Source organism: Tauraco erythrolophus, chromosome 25, assembly GCF_009769465.1.
Source record: "Tauraco erythrolophus isolate bTauEry1 chromosome 25, bTauEry1.pri, whole genome shotgun sequence".
NCBI lineage: Eukaryota > Metazoa > Chordata > Aves > Musophagiformes > Musophagidae > Tauraco > Tauraco erythrolophus.
In genome coordinates this window covers 1,672,205-1,694,678 of record NC_141489.1, presented here as the reverse complement: position 1 = coordinate 1,694,678, position 22,474 = coordinate 1,672,205, and the positions used below count along the sequence as shown (strand labels likewise).

At 60.2% G+C, this 22,474-nt stretch overlaps 3 protein-coding genes and 1 non-coding gene across 4 annotated transcripts; 3 read left to right on the top strand and 1 right to left on the bottom strand.

Annotated features, from left to right (window-relative positions):
* The first annotated feature begins 4,086 nt into the window (after window positions 1–4,086).
* CISD3 (CDGSH iron sulfur domain 3) lies at window positions 4,087–4,630 on the top strand. The gene is made up of 2 exons (XM_086626507.1): window positions 4,087–4,320; window positions 4,451–4,630. The coding sequence occupies exons 1-2, from the start codon at window positions 4,087–4,089 to the stop codon at window positions 4,628–4,630; spliced, it is 414 nt and encodes a 137-aa protein (XP_086482633.1).
* Window positions 4,631–7,012: 2,382 nt separating this feature from the next.
* On the bottom strand, window positions 7,013–12,870 carry PCGF2 (polycomb group ring finger 2). The gene is made up of 9 exons (XM_086626505.1): window positions 12,759–12,870; window positions 12,368–12,464; window positions 10,080–10,135; window positions 9,438–9,488; window positions 9,245–9,353; window positions 8,612–8,660; window positions 8,326–8,424; window positions 7,904–7,984; window positions 7,013–7,357 (listed from the first exon to the last, which is right to left on the bottom strand). Exons 1-9 carry the CDS (start codon window positions 12,868–12,870, stop codon window positions 7,013–7,015), a joined length of 999 nt encoding a protein of 332 aa, XP_086482631.1.
* A 4,952-nt stretch (window positions 12,871–17,822) lies between these two features.
* TRNAN-GUU (transfer RNA asparagine (anticodon GUU)) lies at window positions 17,823–17,896 on the top strand. Its single transcript has one exon. It is a non-coding gene; the product is annotated as a tRNA-Asn (tRNA).
* A 1,829-nt stretch (window positions 17,897–19,725) lies between these two features.
* On the top strand, window positions 19,726–22,262 carry PSMB3 (proteasome 20S subunit beta 3). The gene is made up of 6 exons (XM_086626506.1): window positions 19,726–19,777; window positions 20,222–20,406; window positions 20,560–20,667; window positions 21,036–21,213; window positions 21,478–21,572; window positions 22,174–22,262. The coding sequence occupies exons 1-6, from the start codon at window positions 19,775–19,777 to the stop codon at window positions 22,220–22,222; spliced, it is 618 nt and encodes a 205-aa protein (XP_086482632.1). The 5' UTR covers window positions 19,726–19,774; the 3' UTR covers window positions 22,223–22,262.
* Window positions 22,263–22,474: the final 212 nt, after the last annotated feature.

Here is a 22,474-nt window from a genome sequence, read left to right as displayed (position 1 = left end):
GTGGAGCACCAGGGTCATAGACCCAGTTCTGCTGTGTGTCTTGGAGCCCTGAAATATGGAAAAGCAGCTGAATATTTCCAGAGGGTTGTGTTGGCTTGTTCTTGGTATGGATCTCCCCTTTCCACTGCTTGGCTCTTGGTAGCATTTCTGTTCCTGTTTGGCATGGATGGGGACTGGAGCGACATGAGAGGAAGGTGCTGAGCAATGTTCAGTGGTTTTGTGCCCAAGGAGCAGATCACGGCATCTTCTTGGACCAGGATAATGGGAGAAATGCGTCTGTTGCAGGTGCATGAAAGGCAGCTGCCCAAGCAACTCTACACAGACCCCTTCTCGTCCACAGGCCTTAGATCCTACAGCTGCTCCAGGTCTCTCCCAACCAGTCACCAATGTCACCTGGACGTAGCTCTTGTACAACAGGGGTTCCCTCAGCCCTGGCACCCGCTGCACTCCGCAGTCTCCTGGTTTTCTCTTTGCCTCCAGGCTGGCACATGTGCTCCGGCCACGAGCCCACTGCCCCAGTGGGATGGGACTGGTTCAGGCTCCAGCACCGTCCCTGCAGACTGCGTGGATGCAGATGGCTCGAGCCCCTTGGCTCTGCACCAAAGACAACAGAGACATAGATGAGGTCTTCTCATGTGCTCAGTAGAAGACTCCAGAGCAGACATACCAAGCTGATGGCGTCATTCTCTTTGGGGTGAAATGTTCAGGGTAGTTGGCAGGGCGAGAGGGGACCGCGTCTGAAGCCAGCGGGGATCCAGCCGCTGCGGTGGTGGAGCGGGTCCCTCGGGAGCTCAGAACAGGCGGCAGTTGTTCGGCATGACCAGTGGATTGGCTCTGGGACACAGAAGCTTTCCTGCTGCAGAGGAGAGCTGGAAAAAGGGACGTCTGCTTGGGGGCTTCTCTGTTGAGTGCCAGCCCATCCCTTGGTCCAAAGTGTCCCCTGCCTGTCCCCGAGACCTCTCCGAAGGGCAGCGTAGCCACGGCATGCACCAGGGCCAGCTGTACATGGCAGCAATGCCAGTCACCCCAAAAAACCTTTCCAGTTAAAGCCTGGTTTGGTTGCACACCCCTCTCCAGCGCACGCGTCGCCCCATCCCGATGGCGATAAGGGCTTTGCTCTGCTTTGTGTTTGCTGTTACGGAGCCCTGCGTCGTGTCGGGTTCCAGCTGGGACGGGGCCGAGCGGGCAGCCCCGTGCCCACTGTGGGTTTTCAAGGGCTCCTTTCCAGCCCAGCCGGTCCGTCAGAGCTGGCAGCTCCTGCTGCTCCGTTATTTACCGTTGCCCTTGGTATATGCTGTGCTGTGCGGTTTCTTAAGCCCACATAAGTAAAAATAATCAAGTGCCTGTGATGAAAAAAGCCTCGAGGCAGGGAGCCGAATGGGTCCCCAGTGCCTCTCCTTTGTGCATTTAGTCTAAGAAATGGAGTTGTCACGAAGGCTGTGCGGGTCACCTCTGCAGGAAAGGGTGAAGTAGCAATAATTTTAATAGTAACTTTGCAGCAGCAGGTCTGAAACTGCGATTCAGAAGTGTCCTCCCTTCTCCCGTTTTCCAGATGGGGAGGCAGAGGCACAGAGCAGACTCATTTGCTCAGGAGATAGAGCTCCTGCGCTTTGTCCTTCCCTCCCCTGCCCAGAAAAGGGACCCCCCCCAGCTCTGGTACCTGCTGCTCCCCCCCTCAGGACACCACCCCCAGGCACCGCTGCGCTGGGAGCTGTGATGGACAGACAGGGGGGATATGGGTGGGAGCAGCAGCGCTACAAGGAAAGGATTTTTTTTTTTTCTGATGTGACCTTTGTCGAGGTTGTGCTCAGAGGGAGGGTTTGGTTCAGGCTCGGCCAAATTCACGGACCCCCCTGCCCCCGTTTATCCCTTCCCTCCATGGTGCATGTCGTGGAGCCACTCTGCCTGGAGCTCCCTGCTGCAAACCAGAGTAACGGCTGCCCTGACGGGGGGAGGGAAGCTTTAGGTGTTTTTTTTTTTTTTAATTGATATTCCAAAACATATCAGAATTTGAAGAAATTGCTTCATGCTACTGACATTTAAAAAGTAGGAAAATGGAAAAACTCTGTTTCGGTAATGGCTATTGCTGCAACTTTGAAAAGTCATCAGTATCCTGCCCAGCAGCGCCGATCTGCAACCACGCTCCAAATTACGTGCGACATCGCAGCTGAAGGGTAAAGTGCAGAAAACCCCTCCAGGCCCTGGTTTGTATTTTTAATTTAAGCAGCAAATGCAATGTTTTAGCACCTGCCTGGGCTGTAGGCAGCCTGTACTGCCAGCCAGCCCTGGGTGCAGCCTCTGCAAAACAGTTTAATCAAACGGTGCTTGCAGAACTGAAAGCTGCGGTGGGCAGGAGGGCCCATGGTCCAGGTTATGGGGCATCAAATTAAACAACCAGCTGCAGGCAGGTCCCTGCGTTGCCGTGGACTGGAGTTGGGGTGTTCTTGCCCCATGGTACCTGTTTGGTCCTACTCCTTAGGAAAGCTGGGAAGACACGGAGGTCCAATCCTGCTCAGGACATCCCCTGCCCACGTGCACAGTGTGGATTTCAGAGCTGGTCTCGAGTGGGCAGAGGGGGCCTGTGGAAAAGGGATGAGCACGAAAAGAGAGCGGGGAGAGAAGCGGCGAGGCGCAAATGTAAGAACATAAATATATAAGTAGGTAGCTGTATGGCTGTTTTGGTTTTTTCCTAAGAAAAGGTTTTTATTTGAAAACTACACGAGCAGATTTGTAACCAGGAACGTACATACTTTCTTGTGTCGGCAGCGCTCACTGCGGGAAGCTCGTGAGGAGGATGCTTTCCGGTTTGATTTCTTCCTAAGGACAAAAAAAACAGTTCAGGTGCTAAAGGCAGAGGGTCTCGGACAGAAAACTGCTCCTATTTACCCTTCTTCTGTCTGCGGTGGGAAAGGAAGTCAGCGAGCTTCATTTTCTCCTCATTGTGTATAATGCAAAAAAGATCTTTGTGTCACTAAGGTATTTGTCACCATCCTCTTTCTTTTTCTTAAAAGAATGTTTTCAAAAAAATAAAAAGTAGGCTAAAAAGATCCACTTCCGAGTCTGCTTGTTTCCTCGGTGTTTCTGGACAGACATGATGCTCGGCAGCGCTCCCGGTGCCACCGAGGAGCGGAGTTACTCCGTGCAGCAGCTCCCAAAGGACTTGCAGACCACCGGTACTCCGGAAAACCCATCCCATAGCCGCAACTGGGCTGGGAGCTGCATCGAACAGGGAATTTACAACCTCCTCAGTTGAAAAACGCGCAGAGGTGGATGTTCGGGTGCCTCCAAGTGATGCTGTAAGCTGAGGCACCGAACGTGGGCCTCGAGGTTTGGGAGTCGCTCCCCCCGAGGGGAGTTTCCTACCCCGGCCCCGGGGCCGGGAGCGCTGGGGAAGAGCCCTCGGGGGGCGGGGGGGGCACTTTGGAAAGGAAAATAAAATGGTTTCGGGTTGGACATTGGGCTTAACGCCTTTAAGAGGCGACGCACTCGGTGCCTGGATCGGACCCTCGCTCCCGTTGCACCGGGATGGTGGGAGCTGCCCCCGGGCATCCCCCACGCAGGACAGGCGGGGGCCGGGACCCCCGGCGTGCGGCCATCTGCGGAGGTAAAGCATTTCCGCTGTCAAAAAAGCCCATTTTTCCCGGCAGTGGAACGTTTAAAAAAGAAGAAAAGGGGTGGGGGGAGTCCAAACCTTTGATGCTTAAAAGATGAATTTCCAAGGAAGCGGCGGAGCCCGCATTTGGCGAGCAGAGGGTCGCCTCCCCCCATCCATGCAGCTCCGCGGGGGGGGGGGGGGGGGGGAAAGGTGGGGAGAACCCCCAAAACCCCGCGGGGGGGGGGGGGGGGGCGAGATGGGGGGGGCCACGGACGGCAGCGGGACTGGATACCCGGGGGGGGGGGGGCGGTGCAAGGGGGGCAGCCGTGCGAGGGGCCGGGGGGGGCTGCAAGGACCCGTGCAAGGGGGAACCTTTCTGCAGCGAGCACCCGAGCTCCCGTCGAGCCCGCCCGCCCGGGCTCTTCCGGCGGGGCCGGGAGGAGGAGCCGCCCCCGGGGAAGGTGACCCGACGGCGGGCGGTGCGCTCGGCCATGGCGCTGCTGAGACCGGCCGCGCTTGTGGCACTGATGAGAGCCGCAGTGGGCGGGGGGCGGCGCCGGGGGGGATGTGTCCGCCGGTGCCGGGACTCCCCGGGAGTTTTGCGAATCCTTTCGTTCTCTTCCGCCCCCCCGCAGCCGGTGCTCGCCGCCAAGCAGCCGTTCCCGGTGGAGCTGAAGGCGGGGAAGAAGTACGCCTGGTGCGCCTGCGGGCACAGCAAGAGCCAGGTCGGGCCGGGGACCGGGGGGGTCGGAGGGGTCGCGGTCCCCCCCCGCGATTCACGCCCAGCGAGGGGCATCAGCAGCCCCCAGGACAGCCGGGATCCCCCCCTTTACCTCCTCCCCGTTTGCTTTGCAGCCCTTCTGCGACGGCGCCCACAGGAAGGCGGCCCCGGGGCTCTCCCCGCTGCGCTTCACGGCGGAGGCGGACGGGACCGCGTGGCTCTGCGGCTGCAAACGCACCCGCACCCCCCCATTCTGCGACGGCACCCACAACCAGGAGGCCGTGCAGGGTGCCCGGCTCTCCGAGCCGCCCTGACCCGGCCGGAGCCCACGGGCACTCGGGACCACCGGGATGTTCAGCCCTCTCGGGTACGGGAGGGAGCGGGGAAGATGCCCGGCCCCCACCTCAATTAACCTTAATTACTGAGCCCTGAGGGTCGCCACCAGCTGCGGAAAACCAGCCTCACCTCACACTGGGGGCAGTGGTTTTGCCTCCTGCCCCACTGGGCAGCTCGGCTGTGGCTGGGGGGGGGCGGAAATAATCCACTGGATAACGGGACTTTGAGGAGGGGTTTTGCACTGGCAGAGCTGCGGGTGCCCATCGGGATGCGGGAGGGAGGGAGGGATAGACCCGGGCAGCCATGTGGGCACAGGCAGACGGAAGGAATGACGTCCTGCAGCATTTATTACATTTACAAAGCTGTGTAGTTATACAAATGTTTAACCAATAACGATATATGAATATCAGAATATCTTACAAGACATTAAAACGTCGTACAGGATGCAAACATACAGAGCAATTTGGTTTGTACCATATAGGAAAAAACAGAAAACAAAACAATCCCCCCCCAAGAGCCCCCCACAAACCCCAGACCGAGGCACTTCAGCTGCCTCCCTCAGTCCAGTTTGGCCTATTTACAAGGAGAAAAGGGGTGTCAAAGTCGAGACAAATGGAACCCCCCGACATGCTACGAGCTCCTCGTCCACCCCCAGCCCAGGGATGGGGAAGAGAGAAACAAAAGGGGCCCCGTGGGGACCCTTCCCGGGCCCCCTCCCCAGTGCCTGGTGGGCAGCGGAGCCCGGGGCTGTGCTATAGCAAAGGTGCCACTGTCGAGTCCGTGATGGGGGTGCGGTACTTCAGAAAAAAAATAATAAAAAAATAAAAAATACAGTAACAACATCCCATGTTTCCTGACCTTTGGAGTCGGGCTGTTCATACAATTCCCGTGCCGCTTTCCTTTGGTTCTCACTGTGCCGTCGCGGGCGGCCACGGCCGCTGCCAGCCCATGGGGTGCCATCCGGGCGCTGGAGGCACTTGCTTATTTTTTTGTCATTCGTTCCCCCTCCCCAGAAAAGGATGGAGAGAAACCCCCGGGGTCTGCGCTCCCCGGGGCTCGTGTGCTTTTTTTGTCAATGCAGAAAGTTGGTCCCTTCCCCGGAGCGCGCCGGCAGCCGGTGATGCTGGTGCCACTGGTGCCACTCCGCTCCTGCCCAAAACATGGCAGCACCTTCCCACACTCGCCCCTCACCGAAGCCTCCTGGCTAAAGGCACTGTAGTCTTATTTTTTTTAAATTTTATTTTTTTAAAAACCCAACGTGAGGGCAGGAGGAGAGGGTGGGAAGGATGGGGTGGGGACACACGCAAAAATAAACGCTCTGAAACGTGGTGTTGAAGCTGTGGAGGTGAGTGGGGAGATGGCAATGAGGGGATCCCACACCCCCTGACCGGGTGCTGCACCCACCATGCGCTTGGGCTTGAAGCCCCTGGGTCCCACACGGACTCAACCAAAGCAGCCCCCAATGGTTTAGATGCCCCCAGCCAAAATCTCCCGATGGTGCCCGGAGCCACTGGCACCCAGCGCTGCCCCGGGGAGCAGAACCCAATACTCAGGGGGAGCTTGTGCTCCTACCCCCGACATGCCCTTCACTGCCAAGTTGCACACATGATTTTTTTAAGCTGGGGGGGGAAAAAAAAGAAAAGAACCTACTCACTGTGCATAAAGGGAAGCGTCTGTGTGAGGCTTTGTTAGATCAGAGCCTGAAACACCGTCCAGAGACCACACAGGGAAAGCAGAAAAAAAAGAAACAGAGCCATGCACAGCAAGGCAAAGCTGGGGGGGCAACGCCAGCGAGTGATGCTCGATGCCAACAAATGGACCACTGGTCTCAGCTAGTCGCAGGCACCACGTTATCAAACCTGGTGCCAAAAAAAACCAAAACAACCCAACACCCAAATAAACACAAAAAAGCAAAAATAACCCCAGGGCACAGCGGGGCTGGGGGGGGCAGTTTTTGGCTTCTGTGCTTGGCCCTTACCTGTGCTTGGCCCTTACCTGTGCAGCCGGGAGGCCCCGCATCGCTCCGAGGAGGCGCGAGGGGACAGGGACGGGGAGGAGAGTGAAAAGCTTTAGGGGAAACGAGCGCGGAAGGCGGCAGCGCCTGCGTGGCTCCCAGCTCCGGCACGCAGCTTACATAAGTTAAAATACAACAAAAAAAGAACAAAAAAAAAAAAAAATTTAAAAATATTTAACCACGTTTGTGTGTCTTATTTGCATTTTAAATTAATCTGGTCAATCAATAGAAAATAAGTATGTATAATTTTTTTTTCTGCCTATGTACACATATATATTTATATATGTATATATATAATATATATAGATATATAAAACCCAGCCAGGAGTCCCTGTTGTGCCGTCGTTTAGGTCAAGGCGGAGGCCGCGCTGCCATTGACAGTCGTTTTGCGGCACCGGCTGGCGGCGGGCGGCAGCGGGTGGCAGTTCGAGGTGCCGTTGAGCGCGGTGCCGGTGCCGGTGCCGGTGGGGCCGCTGCCGGCGGTGGAGCTGGGCGAGCCGTGGGACGGGGTGCCGGGGCTGGGCAGGGAGGAGGAGGTGGCGGGCAGCGTGGCGGGGCTGTGGGCTTTGTCGCTGACCGACTCGCACTCGGAAGCGCCGCTGGTGTTGATGCACTCGGAGGCGGCCGCCTGGGACAGCTTGAGCCGCTTGCAGGCGGGTTGGACGCGGTATTTCAGCGGCAGGGGCCCGTTCTGCAGGTGGGAGAGGGGCACACGTATGGCACCCGGCACCCCGCGGCAGCCCCGGCGTGCGCCGTGGCATCGGCAGCGTGGCCAGGTGCCAGCCACCAGCCCTCCCGCCTGCCCGGGAGAAAAGGGGGAGAAAAGCACATGCAGCCCCCCGCCCCGGCCTCCTAAAAAAAAAAAAATCACACTTGGAGCAAACACCTTTGTAAGGAGGGGGCATCTGGGGTTGAATTTTGAAGGGCTCCAATTGTTAAGCTCTCCAATTGTTAAGCTCTCCAATTTTTAAGCTCTCCAATTTTTAAGCTTTTCAATTAATATTTCCAATTTTTAAGTTTGTCAATGTTTAAGTTCTTCAATGTTTAAGTTCTTCAAATGTGAAGTTCCTCAATTGTTAAGTTCTTCAAGTGTTAAGTTCCTCAATTGTTAAGTTCTTCAATCGTTAAGCTTTTTAACACCTTCAGCCTTTCCCCAAAGGACTGCTTTTCCAAGTTTTTCTCCAAGACAAGCCCTGGCCCCAGTGCCCACAGAGGGGAAGGATGCAGCTCCGCTTACCCTCCTCCAGGGATAGATGTAGGCGATGTCCATCAGGGTGTAATACTCCTTTAGGGGTTCGTCTTCGTAGAGGACTTCCACCTGGCGCAGGGGACAGCGTCAGTCCCCCAACATGGGGGCAGAGGCACCACCAGCCCCCTCCGGAGCCACTCGTGGGGTATGGGGGCTTTGCCAACCCTCAGTGCCTCCCCCAGAGCCGGGGGCAAGTTCACAGCTTATCTGCAACACGTCATAAGGGACAGATCCTGCCCCAGCACCCACTCGCTGATGCAAAGCCCGGGATGCCGCGATATTTGGGAGCTGGCAGAGCACGGCGTGTTTGCAGCAGGGGATGCAACGCAGGACGTTCAAAATGGCATCAGCCCCTCTGAGCCCACCAGCCCACACTGAAAGCTGAAAGAGGACCCCGGGCACACGCTCACCTTGTACTTGCTGGGAACATCCATCTTGTTGCGGAGGAACTTGGCCAGGTGCATGACGGTCATGGCGGCGGGACAGCGCAGGAACCGCAGCCCGTTCTTCTGGGGACGCAGCGGGAGGGGGCCGGGGGGAGAGGCGTTGCTGAGAGTCCGCCGTGCAGTTAATGGGCAGTTCCCTCCTCCTTCAGCAGGCGGTTTGGGGTGCCCTCCTGTACCCCCCTCCCGACCCCAAAAGCCCGGGAGGCAGCTGGACACGGAGCTCTCCGTGCCACGGTCCCACCACACTCACCTTCTCCTTCTCCAGGTCCCCGTTCTCAACGGTCCCTTTCTTCTCCTCTCTGCGGGGAGGAAAGCAAACACAGCACAAAATTTATGGAGGGATTAAAAAAGCAGAGAGAAAAAATAACCCACAAGGGCTGTCATGGAGGGGCTACAAGGGGAAACATCCAGTGGCCTTCAGCTGAGCCCTGGCTTCACCACCCCTGACCACACACACGTCCGAGTTGCTGCATTTCCAGTCCAGCACACTGCAACCACTGCCCAGGCTGCCACCTGCCCTGCCTCCCTCCGAACCACTGCTCTGGATGCTGGTGACATCCTTGGAGGCCACCACCAGCACCAGGGACGTGGCAGCCCTTGGGCTCTGCTCCCTGGGGAGAAGCCTTCCCCCGCCTGCCTGGGGAGCAGCAATGTGGGCACCCCGCTGCCATAGCAAGGACGCAGGATGGGGGACCAGGGCAGATGGGTTTTGGGTGCTCCTCTGTCCATTCAAGCACCCTGAGAGATGCAGAGCCCCGAGCAGGGGCCGTGTCAGCCGCCACCACCTCGCATCTCAGCTCCATCTCCCCAGTGGGATGACAGTGAGGGTTTATTCACAACCCCAAACCCAGGCAAAGGCTTAGGAGCAGCCAGAAAACGGTACCTGGACCCTTCATAAAACTCTATGGACAGGCTGACGATCTCGTCGTCCGTCAGGTTCCCCTTGTCCTGCTCGGAGACTTCCCCACGATCTTCATTGGACCCGTTGGGAACTGCGGGAGCAGAGGGAGGGAGAGGCTGAGCCGTTGCGGGGGACACAGCCAGGGTGATGGGGGGTCCCCAGGGCTGACACTCACCCTCTGCCATGGGGTAGGCTGCGTAGAAGTCGCGCCGCCTCTTCATCTCATCTGCGGGAGAAGGGAGGAGGAAGGTGAAGGGGGAAAAAAACCACACCAAGGGGGAGATGGGTGCCAAGAGAGGGGAGCAAGAGGAAGCCCCGGATTGCCGAGCGCCTGCTCCGTGCCAGCAGCTCAAGCACGAGCTGCCTGGTGCAGACAGACCCATAGGAGAGCAGTCGCTTGAGGAAGAGCAATCAAATCACACCAGTAAAACCCTCGGAGCGGCTGCAAACCTGCTGCTGTGAGGAAGCCTTTATGGTGGTTCGACTGTCCTCAGTCTTTCCACACCTGCAGACCCCCACACTTTTTCCCCCCGAGGACAGGCAGGCACTTGGAAAGCAAATCTGTGGCTCTTGCTCCCAGCTTTGCTTTTCGTGGCTCCCCCCAGCAGCAGCCCCCAGGCTGCCGGAGCGCGGGATGGGCACCATCCGGATGGACCCATCCCTGTCTGTTCACACCTTGCGTTTTCCTGCTGTGCCCATTCCATGGGCAGGGGCGCGCGTGGGCAGCGTGAAATCCGGGGGACCGGTTTCACTGGTGGGTGGGAGTGAGTCACAATGAAGCCCAAACCCCCACAGTTCCAACTGTCCATGGCTGTACCTTTGAAAAGCCCCGGGACCAGTTTGTACACTATGTCCTGTAGGGTTTTGTCCGACCTGGGGAAAAAAGAAATAGAAAAGCGAGAGAAATCAGCTGGATGAGGGCAGCTCGCTTCCCCGGGCTGCTGAAAGCTGCCCTCCACCAGGTGCCCCCGGGCAGCCCAAACGCTGCTTCCCCCCAGTTCCATCCCGGGACACTCCCAGCACAAAGCCCAGACTCCCCATCCCATGACAATGCCACCACCCTGTCTCACAGGCAAACCCGTCCGCCTTCACGCTCACCGCAAAGGGTTAACTCTGGAAAAAGAAACAAAACCATTTCAAAAATCCTTGTAATTGCTAAGGATGATGACAGCAGGATTTTGGGACCAGGATCCCTTTCAGTAGTCAAAACAATGACAAAAACACAACGAGAATTTAAAAATAATCTAAGATCAGCAAATGTTTCCGCAGCTTTTAACTTGCATCCGCTTTTATTTTGGGACTTGGCTGCAGTTCGGGGCTCGGGCTTTGGGTTCCCTCTGTGGCAAGGATGGCAGGACAGCGTCCACTGTCGGGTTGTTATACTGGAAAGCAAAGTGGACGCCCTAAAATGGGAAAGTTTCAAGGCAGGATCTTCTAAAGCACCCGAGGAACTGAGGAAGCTCAAGGCCCATCCTCAGCACCGAGCTGGGAACGGGATTTTGGGGGCAGGCTGGGGCTCGGGGCCCTGCAGGAGGGCATCTGGCACAGTTTAAAACGAGCAGCTCAGCCGAATTTAAAAAAACCCTCAAAAACAAAGCAAGAGCAGTGGGACTGGTGAAAAGTAAATTATATCTGCAATTATTTCCATTTTAATAATAAGGCTTTTCTTTTAAAGAAAAACAAATGACCGTACCCTATATTATTTTTACCCTGGCCGCGTCTTTCATCCCTAATTCCTCGGTGATGTCACTCTGGTTCACGAGGCCCCGCTGTGATTTTATTTATATTACATCCCCAGAGAATTTGCTCTATAATTTACAGCAAGCTAATGAAAAAGCAACCTCAGCCTCTTGATTGGCACCTTAATCACCAGCAGGTCGCTGCCCTTGCATGAGTCAACCCCACGGAGTGGCACAGCGGCGCTGGGCGGGGGCCGGGGTGTCACGGGGGCCACGCGTGGGCAGCGCCCTTGGCACCACGGAGCATCACGCTCAGGGCACGGGTGCTTCGGTGCTGCTGCAGTTTTGGAAGCAAAGGGGAAAGTGAGCCCTTCGTTGGCACAGAGTTTTCCATGGCACCGCACGGGGATCAGGTCCCTGTCTCACTTGCGGCAGCACCTCTGCCCACATGTGCCCCACGTTTCCCTCTGCCAGGGCCAAACGGGACACGAGGATCCCGTGCCCGGGGCCAGGGGCCACCAGCGCAGCGCTGCTCGTGTGCGCGGTGCCCGTCTGCGGCGCGGGCGGCTGCGGATCCGGCTCTGCAGGCAGGCAGGGATGTTTCGGCGAGGGAGCCGTGGGAGTCGGAGTGTAAATATTTCGTAGTGAACCAGGATTAAAAAAAAAAAAAGGCGGAAAAAGTGTTACTACAGAAACGGATTTACATGGAAGAGGCTAAAAAAAAGGATAAAAAAAGCACCGAGTGATGTATTGCAGCCTTTCGTGGTTTCTATGCCAACCACCTGCAGAGCCAATTCCACAACTGACAGGACGTGTCTGGCTTTCCCCAGCCAGACACGGGGCTGGGGCAGAGCGGGCACGAAGCCACCGCCACCGGGCACCCTTTCACCCGCACCGCTGCAATGCCACCCTACATCCCCCAAGGGACACGGCACCGTCCCCACAAGGGACAGAGCAGGGAGCAGAAAGCACAGGCAGCCCCAGGTTAAACTGCACCCAGTGGGACTGCGGGGACGGACGGATGGATGTCTGTGGTCCAGGACGTGCAGGGATGGGCACAGGGCAGCCCCTGCTCCAGCTTGTGCCTGCCCCAGCCTCCCCCTGCTGCCACAGAGGAGATGCCCCCAAGTCCTGTCTTTACCATCGCCAGCATTTCCCACTGTCCCAGTTCCCCTTCCACCCGGAGAGCATCCCAAACCCCCACTGCTGCGGGGTGCGGGGTCAAGAGTAGAGGTTTCATGGTGCAAGACGTGCAACTGGTCCTTGCTCAGCTGCACCATCGTGCGCCGGGGCTGGCTGCAGAGCCCCGCTCCCTGTCCCAGGGTGCTCGGGGTTGTACCCCGGAGCGGGCACAGGCTGCACCGACGTGGGGCCAGGGCTCAGTGCCACACAGGGGCACAGCACGTGGGGAGCCCCCAAAGCTCACCTGATGCTGAGGAGGGGTCTGGTTTTGTGCACTTGGACATCACACATGGGGCAGTACTTGTTCGTCTCCAGGTAGCGAACGATGCAGGTTTTGCAGACTGCGGGGAGAGACAGCGTCAGCAGACGGACGGACGGACGGACGCGGGGACAGAGCCCCTGTGCCAGCCTGGCAAAACACCCTGCACCCCTGCACCATTTTGGGGCCAGGATCCACACTCGCCTGCCCCAGTCTGGCCCCATCTGCGACCCCACAGCTCCACGTAGCAGCAACACCTGATGCAGGATGGATTTGGGCACTGGGGGAGGGTCTCGGTGCGGCACGGCCACCCTCCCAGGGGCTCGGGGTACCCCTGGGTGCAGCACAGCCCCAGCCGGGGACCCAGGACACTCACAGGAGTGCAGACACTCCACGATGGTGGTGGCGTCTATGAAGTATCCGCCGCACAAGGCGCACATCAGGTGGGGGTTGAGCTCGGTGATCTTTATCCTGGTGGTCCTGTGCATTTTGGAGCAGCGCCGCGGCGGATCCTCCCTGCAGGGAAACACCCAGGGCCACCCTTAAAGGCGGCTTCGTGCAAGGTTGGCACCTGTGGGACCCACTTCACCCTTTAACAAAGAAATCCAGGGCAGGGTGGGGGTGCCTGGTGTTCCCCGTGATGTGCCACACTTGGCCCTGGGAGCACTGGGGCAGCTCCAGCCCTGCACCCTGCCAGCCCCAGGGGTGCATGAGCAGCACCCTCAAACCTTCCCATGCAGGCCCCAGCCCCGGGCACTGCCCAGCTCCCTCTGCCTCACATCTGCATCTTCCTGGCGGTCCCCAAATGGGTCCCACCATGCCGAGACACCTCTGAGTGGGGACAAATGCCCCCCATCATCCAGCCCCTTCCTGCAGCTGCTGTGCACACACACACACACACACACATAAAAAGTGTATTTTTGTGTTGTTTGCTGGAAAAAAGCATTTTCAGCCACCACCTCACGGTTTCTACAGAAACTCCCGGGTCTGGTGTCGGCCACCTGCCCGCAGCCAGGAGCACCCGCAGCACCTGCGCGTGTGGGCGCGCACGGCCGGGTGTGCACGTGGGGCGCGGGGTGCAGACACCGGGGAATCGCTGCCTGCCCGCTCCGGGCACTTCCACGTTCACAATGGGAGCCGGAGCCCGAAATCACTGCAGTTTTATTGTTTCCATGGCAACCTTGATACTTGGAGAAGAGCCAGAATATTATTACAACCATCCGAGGCGAGGGGGGAGAGGGAAGAAGAAACCCCGGGTCTGTGTAAATGAGCGTGGGCGCGATGGCAGCGCCAGGGTGTGCCAACAGCAACACCCGTAAGCGACTACACCCCCACCCACGGGGAGACACACACGTGTGTGTGTGTACACATACGCTACACGTACGTGTGCGTATCCCCCTCGCACACACAGGCAGAGCTACACACGCACGTACAGGCGCTCGCACGGTGCCAGGCACAGAGTGGTGTCACGGCTGCCCGACACGGGGCCAGGCCCTTCGCAGGCACCCGACAACCAGACAACAGTTGAGACAACCACCGAAGGCACGGGGGCTGCGGTGCGGGCAACGGGGTGAACCCAGTGCCCGGGGAGCAGACGGGATGCACGTGTGTGCGCGTGCACGGGGCTGCGTGTGCAAGGCTGCGGGTCTGTGCCCGTGCGGGGGTGCGCGCTCGTGGTGGGGTGCGTGCAGGTGGGTTTGTGCAACAGCGGGTCTGGGGAAGCCGCTCCGGGCCCCTGCTCGCTCCCTGCGGTGCTTCTCCCAGGCTCCAGACTGGGTCTCCCATCTCCTTCAGCTGCTGTGGAGTCCCCGGAGGCAGGTGTGCAGGGATGGGGACACCACGGGGATGGGAACACCACAGGGATGGGGATGGAGATGCTGCAGGGATGGGGACACCATGGGGATGTGGACACTATAGGGATGGGAACACCACGGCAATGGGGATGGGGATGCTGCAGGGATGGGGACACCACGGGGACAGGGACACTATGGGGATGGGGATGGAGATGCTGCAGGGATGTGGACACCATGGGGATGTGGACACTATGGGGACAGGGACACCACAGGGATGGGGATGGAGATGCTGCAGGGATGGGGACACTATGGGGATGTGGACACTATGGGGACAGGGACACCACAGGGATGGGGATGGAGATGCTGCAGGGATGAGGATAACACAGGGATGGGGATCTTGAGGACACCTCTGTGCTGGAGGGGCAGAGGCCAAGACAAGCACCAGGGTCTCCTTGCAGAGAGGGGGCTGGGGGGCACTAGGGTGTTTGGGAAGCCTCAGCCCCCTCCCAGGCTCAGCTGTCACCCCTGGGGAGCACCCCGGGGTGTGCTGCACCCTGTTGCCCCCAAGCAGGTGCCCTCAGCCCTCTACAGCCCACAGGTGATGGGGGGGCACTGCCAGGCACCCCCCCAGCCAGGGGAATGCCTTGGGGGGCTGCAGTCCCCAGCCCCGGGCTCCCGCACTGACCCCCGCTGGGGGACCGGGCAGCTCCGCTGGGCCCGCAGGACCCACGGCTGCATTTTGGGTGGATTTTGTTGCTTTCGGTGTTCGCAGCCGCCAATGGCGGCCCGGGTCTCCGCGGGAGGGGGGAGCCTGAGCCACCGGCGCAAACCGGTTCTAATAAACCGGGTGATAACAACCGCGATTTCCTGCCGCGGGGGCTAACAAAGCCCCGGCCCCCCCCGGACCCCGGAGCCGGCCACAGCACCGGCCCCACCACAGCCCTCGGGGCCGCCCCGTCCCGCCAGCGGCGTCCGCCGCCCCGGCCCCGCCGCCGGAGCGGGTCCCGCCGCCTGCAGCCGGCTCCCCGCACCCCCGGCCCCGACTTTCGGGGTCTTTTGTCTCCCTGGGTGGTGGCACGGCACGGTGCCCGACCCCCCCCTCCCCAAAATCCCCCCGGACCAGGCACGGGTGGGGAAGGACGTTTCAAAGTCACCGGTAACTTGGACCCGACCGGCTGCCCCCTCCCCGTGGGACCCACCGGCGGCGGCGAGCCCGGGGACTGGGAAATAAACCGGGACGGTTCCCCTCGGCGCTGCCCCCCTCGCTCACACGGCGGCCACGGGCCCCCACGCACCGGGAACACGACAAAAAGGCGCCGGAGCGTGAACCGGCGCCCCCCGACAGCGCCCGCCGCCGCGACGGGACCCTCCGCCCCTGCCGGGGTGCGGGACGCGGGCACCGGCCGCTGCCGAGGAGCGAAACAGCGGGAAGGGAGGAGGAAGCACCGCGAGGAGGGCACGGACACGCGTGGCCACGCACCCGTGTACGCACAAGGACACGCACACACACACACACACACACACACCCCCGGCGGGACGTGTCTGCGCGGTGCGTGACACCCGCCTGGCACGGGCGCGGGCACGGGCACGCGATGGGCACCGACACGCGTGACCCCGCGCCGTGCTCCGGGGGTCCCCGGCTGCAGCCCGGTGGGCGGGTCCGCCCCGGCGTCGCGGGCAGCTCCCGCTTTTTTTTTTTTTTTTTTTTGGGGGGGGGGGAGGTGGAAGGGGGGGCGACACACGATGTTGGGACCGGGCGCTCCCAGTGTCCCGCAGCCCTTTGTACTCGGGACCGGCTGACAGCCCGCCCCGGGGCCCGCCCCGGCCCCTCCGCCCGCCCCGGGGGGGGCTCCCGCCGCGGCCCCCCCTCGGCCGTACCGCACTGCCCCGCGCCGCGCCGGGCCCGGAGCGGGGACGGCGGGAGCCGGGGCTGTCAGGGCTCCGTAGCCCCTCGCCGGTGCCCGCCGTGGCGGGGGGGGGGGGAAGTCACGGCCCCACCGGGCAGAAGCGGGACCGCGGCACAAAGCGGGGGGAGGCGGCGGCCATCGGCCATCTTGAACGCGGAGAGAAAAAGGCGCGGGGGGGCCCGGCGGCGGGGCCCGGCGGTGGGGGGGGGGCCCGGGGCCGCGTCCCTACCTGGTGGCGGCGGCAGCGGCGGCCCCGCGGCCGCCCCTCCGCTCCCGCCGGTCGGCGCGGCTCGGCTCGGCGCGGCGGCGGCGCTGCGGCCGGGGCCCTTTTTTCTCTGGCTCGTTTTTTTTTTTTTTTTACCCTTTTTTTTTTTTTTCCCTCTCCTTCCTCCTCCTTTTTTTTTTATTTTTTTTTTCCTCCTTTTTTTTTTTTTTATTTTTTCCCTCCTCCAGCCTCCTCCAGGCCCCGCCCCGCCTCACGTGACCTCATTCCTTTGGGGTGTTGCGGAGGAGGGGAGTGAGGGGCCGAGATTGGGGGCCCCCCCCCCCGCCGCCCCGCCCCGCCGGGACACGGCGCCCCCCCCAGCACCGCCCCGAGCGACACCGCCGCGCCGGTGCGCCGGTGCTGGCGGAGATCTCCGGTGCTCCCGCCCTCCAGCCGCCGCAACCCCCCCGTTGTACTGGGGGAGGAAAGGAGAACACTCTAAAATCCGCTGGAACGGGCCCAAAATCTGAGCCGGGCGGGCGGTCCCCGGCAGGAGCCCCGCTCCGCTCCCCGCTAACGGGACCCCCCGCAACGACCAGCGCTGGGGCCATTTTCGGCCCCAAATGGGGGCACTTCCCACCCGCGAGGCGACGCGGGGCATCCCAGGCCCCGTGGGATCTTCGGCGGGACCCTCGGGCAGGGGTCCAGCGCCCGCCGGTGCTCGGCAGGGCGCGCGGGACCTGCGGCGGGACGGGATAGCAAAGGGAAGGGAAAAAAAAGGAAGAAAAATAGAGGGAAATTAGAGAAAGAAAGGGAAAATGGAAAATGAGGGAAGAAAAGAAAAAAAGGAATAGGAAAAAAGGAAAGAGGAAAGGAAGGGAAGAAAAGAAAAAAAAGAATAGGAAAAAAGGAAAGAAGAAAGGAAGGAAAGAGAAAAGGAAAAGAAGGAGGAAAAGGAAAAGAGCAAGAGAAAAAGGAAGGAGAGGAGGAAAAGGAAAAAGCGGGAAAGAAAGAAAGAAAAGCGGGGGGAAAAGGGGAGGAAGGGGAGCGGAGCGGGCGGGCTGGCGGGACCGGTCCGGATCCGTCACGGCGGGCCCGGCCCCGCTCGGAGGGAAGGGGGCACCTTGCGGGGAGCTCAGGGGGGATTTCGCGGGATGCGGGATGCCGGGGCGCCCACGCGTGTCGGCGGCCGCTCACACCCCCCCCCCCCCGACGCCCCGGTCGGGCGCGGCGGAAGACGGCGGACGTTCCCCGTTCCCGCTGCCCCGCGCGTGCCAGCGGCTCCCGCGTGGGTCCAGCCCGGGCTCGGTGCCACCGGGGTTGCTCCATACGCCCGGTGTACCGGCCGCTCGGCGGGGCGCGGCGCCCACGCGCGTTTCCCCTCGGCCATACGCGGTTGCGGCTGTGGGATTAACTCCCTGCCCGGTGGCCCGGTGCCCGGTGCCCGGTGCCCGGTGCCAGTGCGCGCAGCCCCGCGGGCGCTCCCGGGGATGCTCCGCCTGAGTGCGGCAGCCGTGGGATGTTCTTTCAGCGCGGTCTCTGTGGCGCAATCGGTTAGCGCGTTCGGCTGTTAACCGAAAGGTTGGTGGTTCGAGCCCACCCAGGGACGGTGCCACCTCCGTTTTTCCCTTTTCCCTCCTTTTTCCAGGGCCAGGGCGAGGATGGACACGGAGGTGGACGGTGATGAAACGGGCAGTGTGGTTTTCACTGTGCAGAGTCGCAAAGGGGCGTGGTGGGGCTTTCCCCGCTTGTTTTGGGGTTGTCCTCACCCTCTGACTGGTCTGAGCTGGATGGGGAGAAGGTGCGAATGGGCAGGATGAGGCCCCGGTGCTGCCCATGTGCTCACAGCTCTCTCCAAGGCGCTGGGCAAGGGGGAAAGCTGCCCCCGGTGTGCACCAGAACACAAACAGTTCTGCTCAGCCTGTGCTCCCCTCTGCACCACCCGAGCAAAAGGACACATCGGGACATCAAAAATGGAGCAGAGACTTGCAAGTTTGTTCCCATCCACAGTCCATATTTCGCCTTAAAAAGAAAGCTGAAGGGGGTCCAAAATCTGCATTGCTAAAGTTCTCCTCTCTTACAAAGTCTTGTAAAATCTATTTCTGTTCCCCGCTTGCCCTGATTTTATTTTCATACCAGAAATAATGAAGTCCATGTTTTGGTGCAGGGCATAAAGCCGTGCCAGGAAGATCCCTGTTGTTCCGAAAGCCCAGAGCCACAAAATGCTCCTGCGGCTGAGCCCAGCGGTGCCAGGGCTGGGGAAGCATCGGGGGTCTCCGGGCCAGGGAGGGGGATTGCTGCTGCCTTCCAGATCCAGCAGCACGAGCCTGACAGGAAAGCGAAGAGAGAAGCGGTGCCCAGCAGGGATCCACTGGTGCCCACCACCACCCGAGGCAGCCAGCGCTGCCAAAATCTGCCTGTGGAGATATTCCCGCCTGGCTCTGTGGCTCCTGCTCTCCCCAGCGCGGGGGGTGTTCCTGCCAGAGTGTGGCCTCTGACTTCATCCCTGCAAGAAACCTTTTACAATGGAAAACCCTTTAAAAATACCAAAAATACCCCTGCCACGGGACGGGCTGCGCCTCAGGCTGCGTCCCGGGGCGGCCGAACAGCCCCTGCGCGGGCCGGAGGTTTTCATTGGAACCAGGCGCGCTGCTCTGTTGCGATTCCAAACACATGGATCTCCTTCCCTTTGGCACCACATCACTCCCCTAAATTAAACACTTAATCCTGTCTCCTCCAGGAGAGGGGAGAGCTGGCGAGCGAGGATGGGGAAGGAAATCCAATACTCTGCAGAGCGCGAATCCCCCTTTTGCCCGGGCATGCGGGTGCTGCACAGGAGCCACAGCCTCAGGGACCCCCTCAGTGCTGCTGAGTGATGGAACCGCCGTACCTGCCTGCCACCTCTGCAGTGCCCCGCACGTCCCTCCAGCTGTGCAATGCCCCTGTGGGCATATCCAGCTGTGCCACGCCTTGCATGTCCCTCCAGCTGTGCCACGCCCCCACGGGCGTACCCAGCTGTGCCACGCCTTGCATGTCCCTCCAGCTGTGCCATGCCCCCACGGGAGTATCCAGCTGTGCCACGCCCCCATGGGCACATTCAGCTGTGCCATGACCCTGCGTGCACATCCAGCTGCTCCATGCCCCCGCATGCACATCCAGCTGTGCCACGCCCCCGCGCGCGCATCCAGCTGCGCGCCCCGCTGGATGCAGCTGCGCCAGCCCCGCCCTCCAGCTGCGCACCCGCCCCGCCCGCGCAGTCCGCCACCGTCCCGGCATGCCGCGCTCACTATGACTCTTCATTTTTCTCCCCCGCCCTCCCTCACCGCCGCCGCAACCAATCGGATCCACCCCGCGGCGGGTCGAGCTACCAATAGCGGGCGGCGGTTCGCCGCGAGGCCGCGGCGGCCGCCAATGGGAGGAGGAGGGAGGCGGGAGCAGCGGAGCCGTGTGCTGTGCGGGGTCTGGCGGTCTCTGAGCAGCCGGCGCCATGGTGAGCGCCGGGCCGGGCCGGGGGCGGCCCGGGGGGGAAGTTGGGCCCGGGCGGCGCGGGAGGGAGGCGGCTGGGCCGTCGGTGCATCCCCGCGGGCCTTCCCTCGGGCCGGGCCGCGGCGGGCGGGGGCCGCGGGTAGCGGGAGGCAGCGGCCGTGAGTCACGCGCTGTGGAACGGCCTTTAAAAACGGGAAAATTAAAGGCGAAACCGCGAGGGAGAGCGGTGCCGGGGGAGGCCGGGCCGGGCTGGGCGGAGCGGGGCGCGGAGGGGTCCCCGCGGTGCCGGAGGCCCCGTCAGCCCCAGCAGCGAACCGGTGCAGCGGCCGCTGCCCGCCCCGGTGCCCGCAGCCCGCCCCCCGGTGCCCGCAGCTCGCCCCCCGGTGCCCGCAGCCCGCCCCCCGGTGCCCGCAGCCCCCGCAGTACCCGCTGGCCTTCTGTCTTCCAGTCTATTATGTCCTACAACGGCGGGGCCGTCATGGCCATGAAGGGGAAGAACTGCGTGGCCATCGCTGCCGACCGGCGGTTCGGGATTCAGGCGCAGATGGTGACCACGGACTTCCAGAAGATTTTCCCTATGGGAGAAAGGCTGTATATTGGACTGGCGGGACTGGCCACGGACGTGCAGACGGTGTAAGTGGGACTCCCTCCTGCCCTCGCGTTCCCGTACGGAGCCGGTGCGTAAGGAACTGGTGTTGGTCAACATGCAGGACAGTTCTGGCCTGGGTAAAGCTGAAAGAAAAAGGAACCTGCTTCTGCTTTAACGCCGATTCTCATCTCTCACAGTGCCCAGAGGCTGAAGTTCAGGCTGAACCTCTACGAGCTGAAGGAAGGAAGGCAGATCAAGCCTCAGACTTTTATGAGCATGGTTTCCAATCTGCTCTACGAGAGACGGTAATGGTCAAACCACAGAGGCACTGTTTACGTGTCAGTGAAGGCGGTGGTGTTGGAGCTGATCTGATTCTAGAGAGCTGGGAGGTTGGGGAGGGCTCCTGTGGTGTGGCAAAGGAGGCTTTACCCTAGTGACAATGTCATCTTCAACCTCCTTGCAAAAGAATACTGAGTATTGTCGAAATAATCCTGTAGCAGTACAAGTTTGTTCTGTTTGCCACGCTGAAACCATTGCAGGGTGCTTTTAGGTTGACCTGAAAGGTCCTCCACCGAAGGCATCTGTGGGATGTTTTCGTTGAGTGGATGTTTACGCGGGATGTGGAACTGCATCAAGGTGGTCGGACTGCTCTATGCCATGTTGTTCTCCCCAGGTTCGGACCGTACTACACGGAACCAGTCATTGCTGGGCTGGACCCCATAACACACGAACCTTTCATCTGCTCCCTAGACCTGATCGGCTGCCCGATGGTCACGGATGACTTCGTGGTCAGCGGCACCTGCTCCGAGCAGATGTACGGCATGTGCGAGTCCCTCTGGGAGCCCGACATGGTGAGTGAGGCGGTCGGGATCAGCTCTGGTTCTCGGATTCAGCCTCCTGCTGTTAACTGGAGAACCTGAGAACGCGGGTTGGATGAAAAGCTCTGTCCTTTGGTGCTTCCAGAAGGAGCTCAGGACAACAAAGAGGTTGTAGCTTCTATCAGCCTGCAGGAAAAACAATCTTGCAGTGTCTTCGATGGTACTTTGGGGTGTGAACAAAACCTGATGACTCAACATTCAGTTTTTACACCAACTAAACCAGCTTCTGCTCCTCAGGAACCCGACCACCTCTTCGAAACAATCTCGCAGGCCATGCTGAACGCGGTGGACAGAGATGCCCTGTCTGGAATGGGCGTGGTAGTGCACATAATGTAAGTGCTGCTCTCTTCCCCTACAGAACAGAGGCAGAATTTAACAAGCTGAGTGTTAAAGTCAGTCAAGGAACTGGTTTCCAGCTGCTCCCTTCCAGCAGCATCTCTAACGCTTTGTCCATTCAGAGTGTTTTATTTCTCATGGCTCTCCGTTGTAGAACTGCAGGAGCCATGGGACATCAATCCTACAGTTAGAACCGTGCTGCACAGGCATTCCCTGGCTGCATTCCCATTGCTGCTCAGGAGTGGGACTCGTCACACACTGGCCAAGAGGCTGCTCTTTGCCACAGCTGGGTGTGACGTTAACTTGCAGACTCTGCAACCAGGCTGGCTCCTGAAGCAGTTTATTTTGCCCGTGGTGCTGTTTCCCTGCAGCGCCGCAGGCACTGAACCCACTGGAGCTCCCTGGGGGTGAGGTGCAAGAGGAGGAGGAGGAGGAGGAGGGGGTTTACTCAGTCCTAACGGCCACCTTCAAGTTCAGGTGACCGTGCCAGCAGAGCAAACCAACCACCTACGCACCCTGCAACTTCCTGACGGAAGGACAAGCTGTACGTAGGTGTTAAACGCGGATTTACTAAAAGTCTTCTCTTTCCCCCTCTAGTGAGAAAGACAAAATCACCACCAGGACCCTGAAAGCTCGCATGGACTAGGCCAGCACACCCGCTCCTGTGTTTCACATCCCAGTCTGCTCGGAACTTTTTTAAATAAAACTCTCTATTGTAGTGAACTTTGGTTTTCTTGAGTCTGAATACAGGATTGAGTTCTCCTCTCTCAAGCTGTCGGAAGGAGCTTGGGTTTTACACAGCAGCAGAGCTCACCCATCTCCCCAAGCCACCTGTACTCATCTCCCTCAGTACACCTGGGTGCCTGAGCTTCTGCTGTGCCCCAGGGAGACAGCAGCA

What these genes read in the sequence shown, in the direction of transcription:
- CISD3 (XM_086626507.1), top strand. Translation starts at nt 4,087, where the DNA reads ATGGCGCTGCTGAGACCGGCCGCGCTTGTGGCACTGATGAGAGCCGCA. An exon ending in GCGGGCACAGCAAGAGCCAG is followed by an intron (nt 4,321 to 4,450) that starts GTCGGGCCGGGG and finishes TTTGCTTTGCAG; the next exon opens with CCCTTCTGCGACGGCGCCCA.
- PCGF2 (XM_086626505.1), bottom strand. Translation starts at nt 12,870, where the DNA reads ATGCACAGGACCACCAGGATAAAGATCACCGAGCTCAACCCCCACCTG. An exon ending in AGCCTACCCCATGGCAGAGG is followed by an intron (nt 9,354 to 9,437) that starts GTGAGTGTCAGC and finishes CTGCTCCCGCAG; the next exon opens with TTCCCAACGGGTCCAATGAA. An exon ending in GAGTTTTATGAAGGGTCCAG is followed by an intron (nt 8,661 to 9,244) that starts GTACCGTTTTCT and finishes TCCTCCCCGCAG; the next exon opens with AGAGGAGAAGAAAGGGACCG.
- PSMB3 (XM_086626506.1), top strand. An exon ending in GCCACGGACGTGCAGACGGT is followed by an intron (nt 20,407 to 20,559) that starts GTAAGTGGGACT and finishes CATCTCTCACAG; the next exon opens with TGCCCAGAGGCTGAAGTTCA. An exon ending in CCCTCTGGGAGCCCGACATG is followed by an intron (nt 21,214 to 21,477) that starts GTGAGTGAGGCG and finishes TCTGCTCCTCAG; the next exon opens with GAACCCGACCACCTCTTCGA.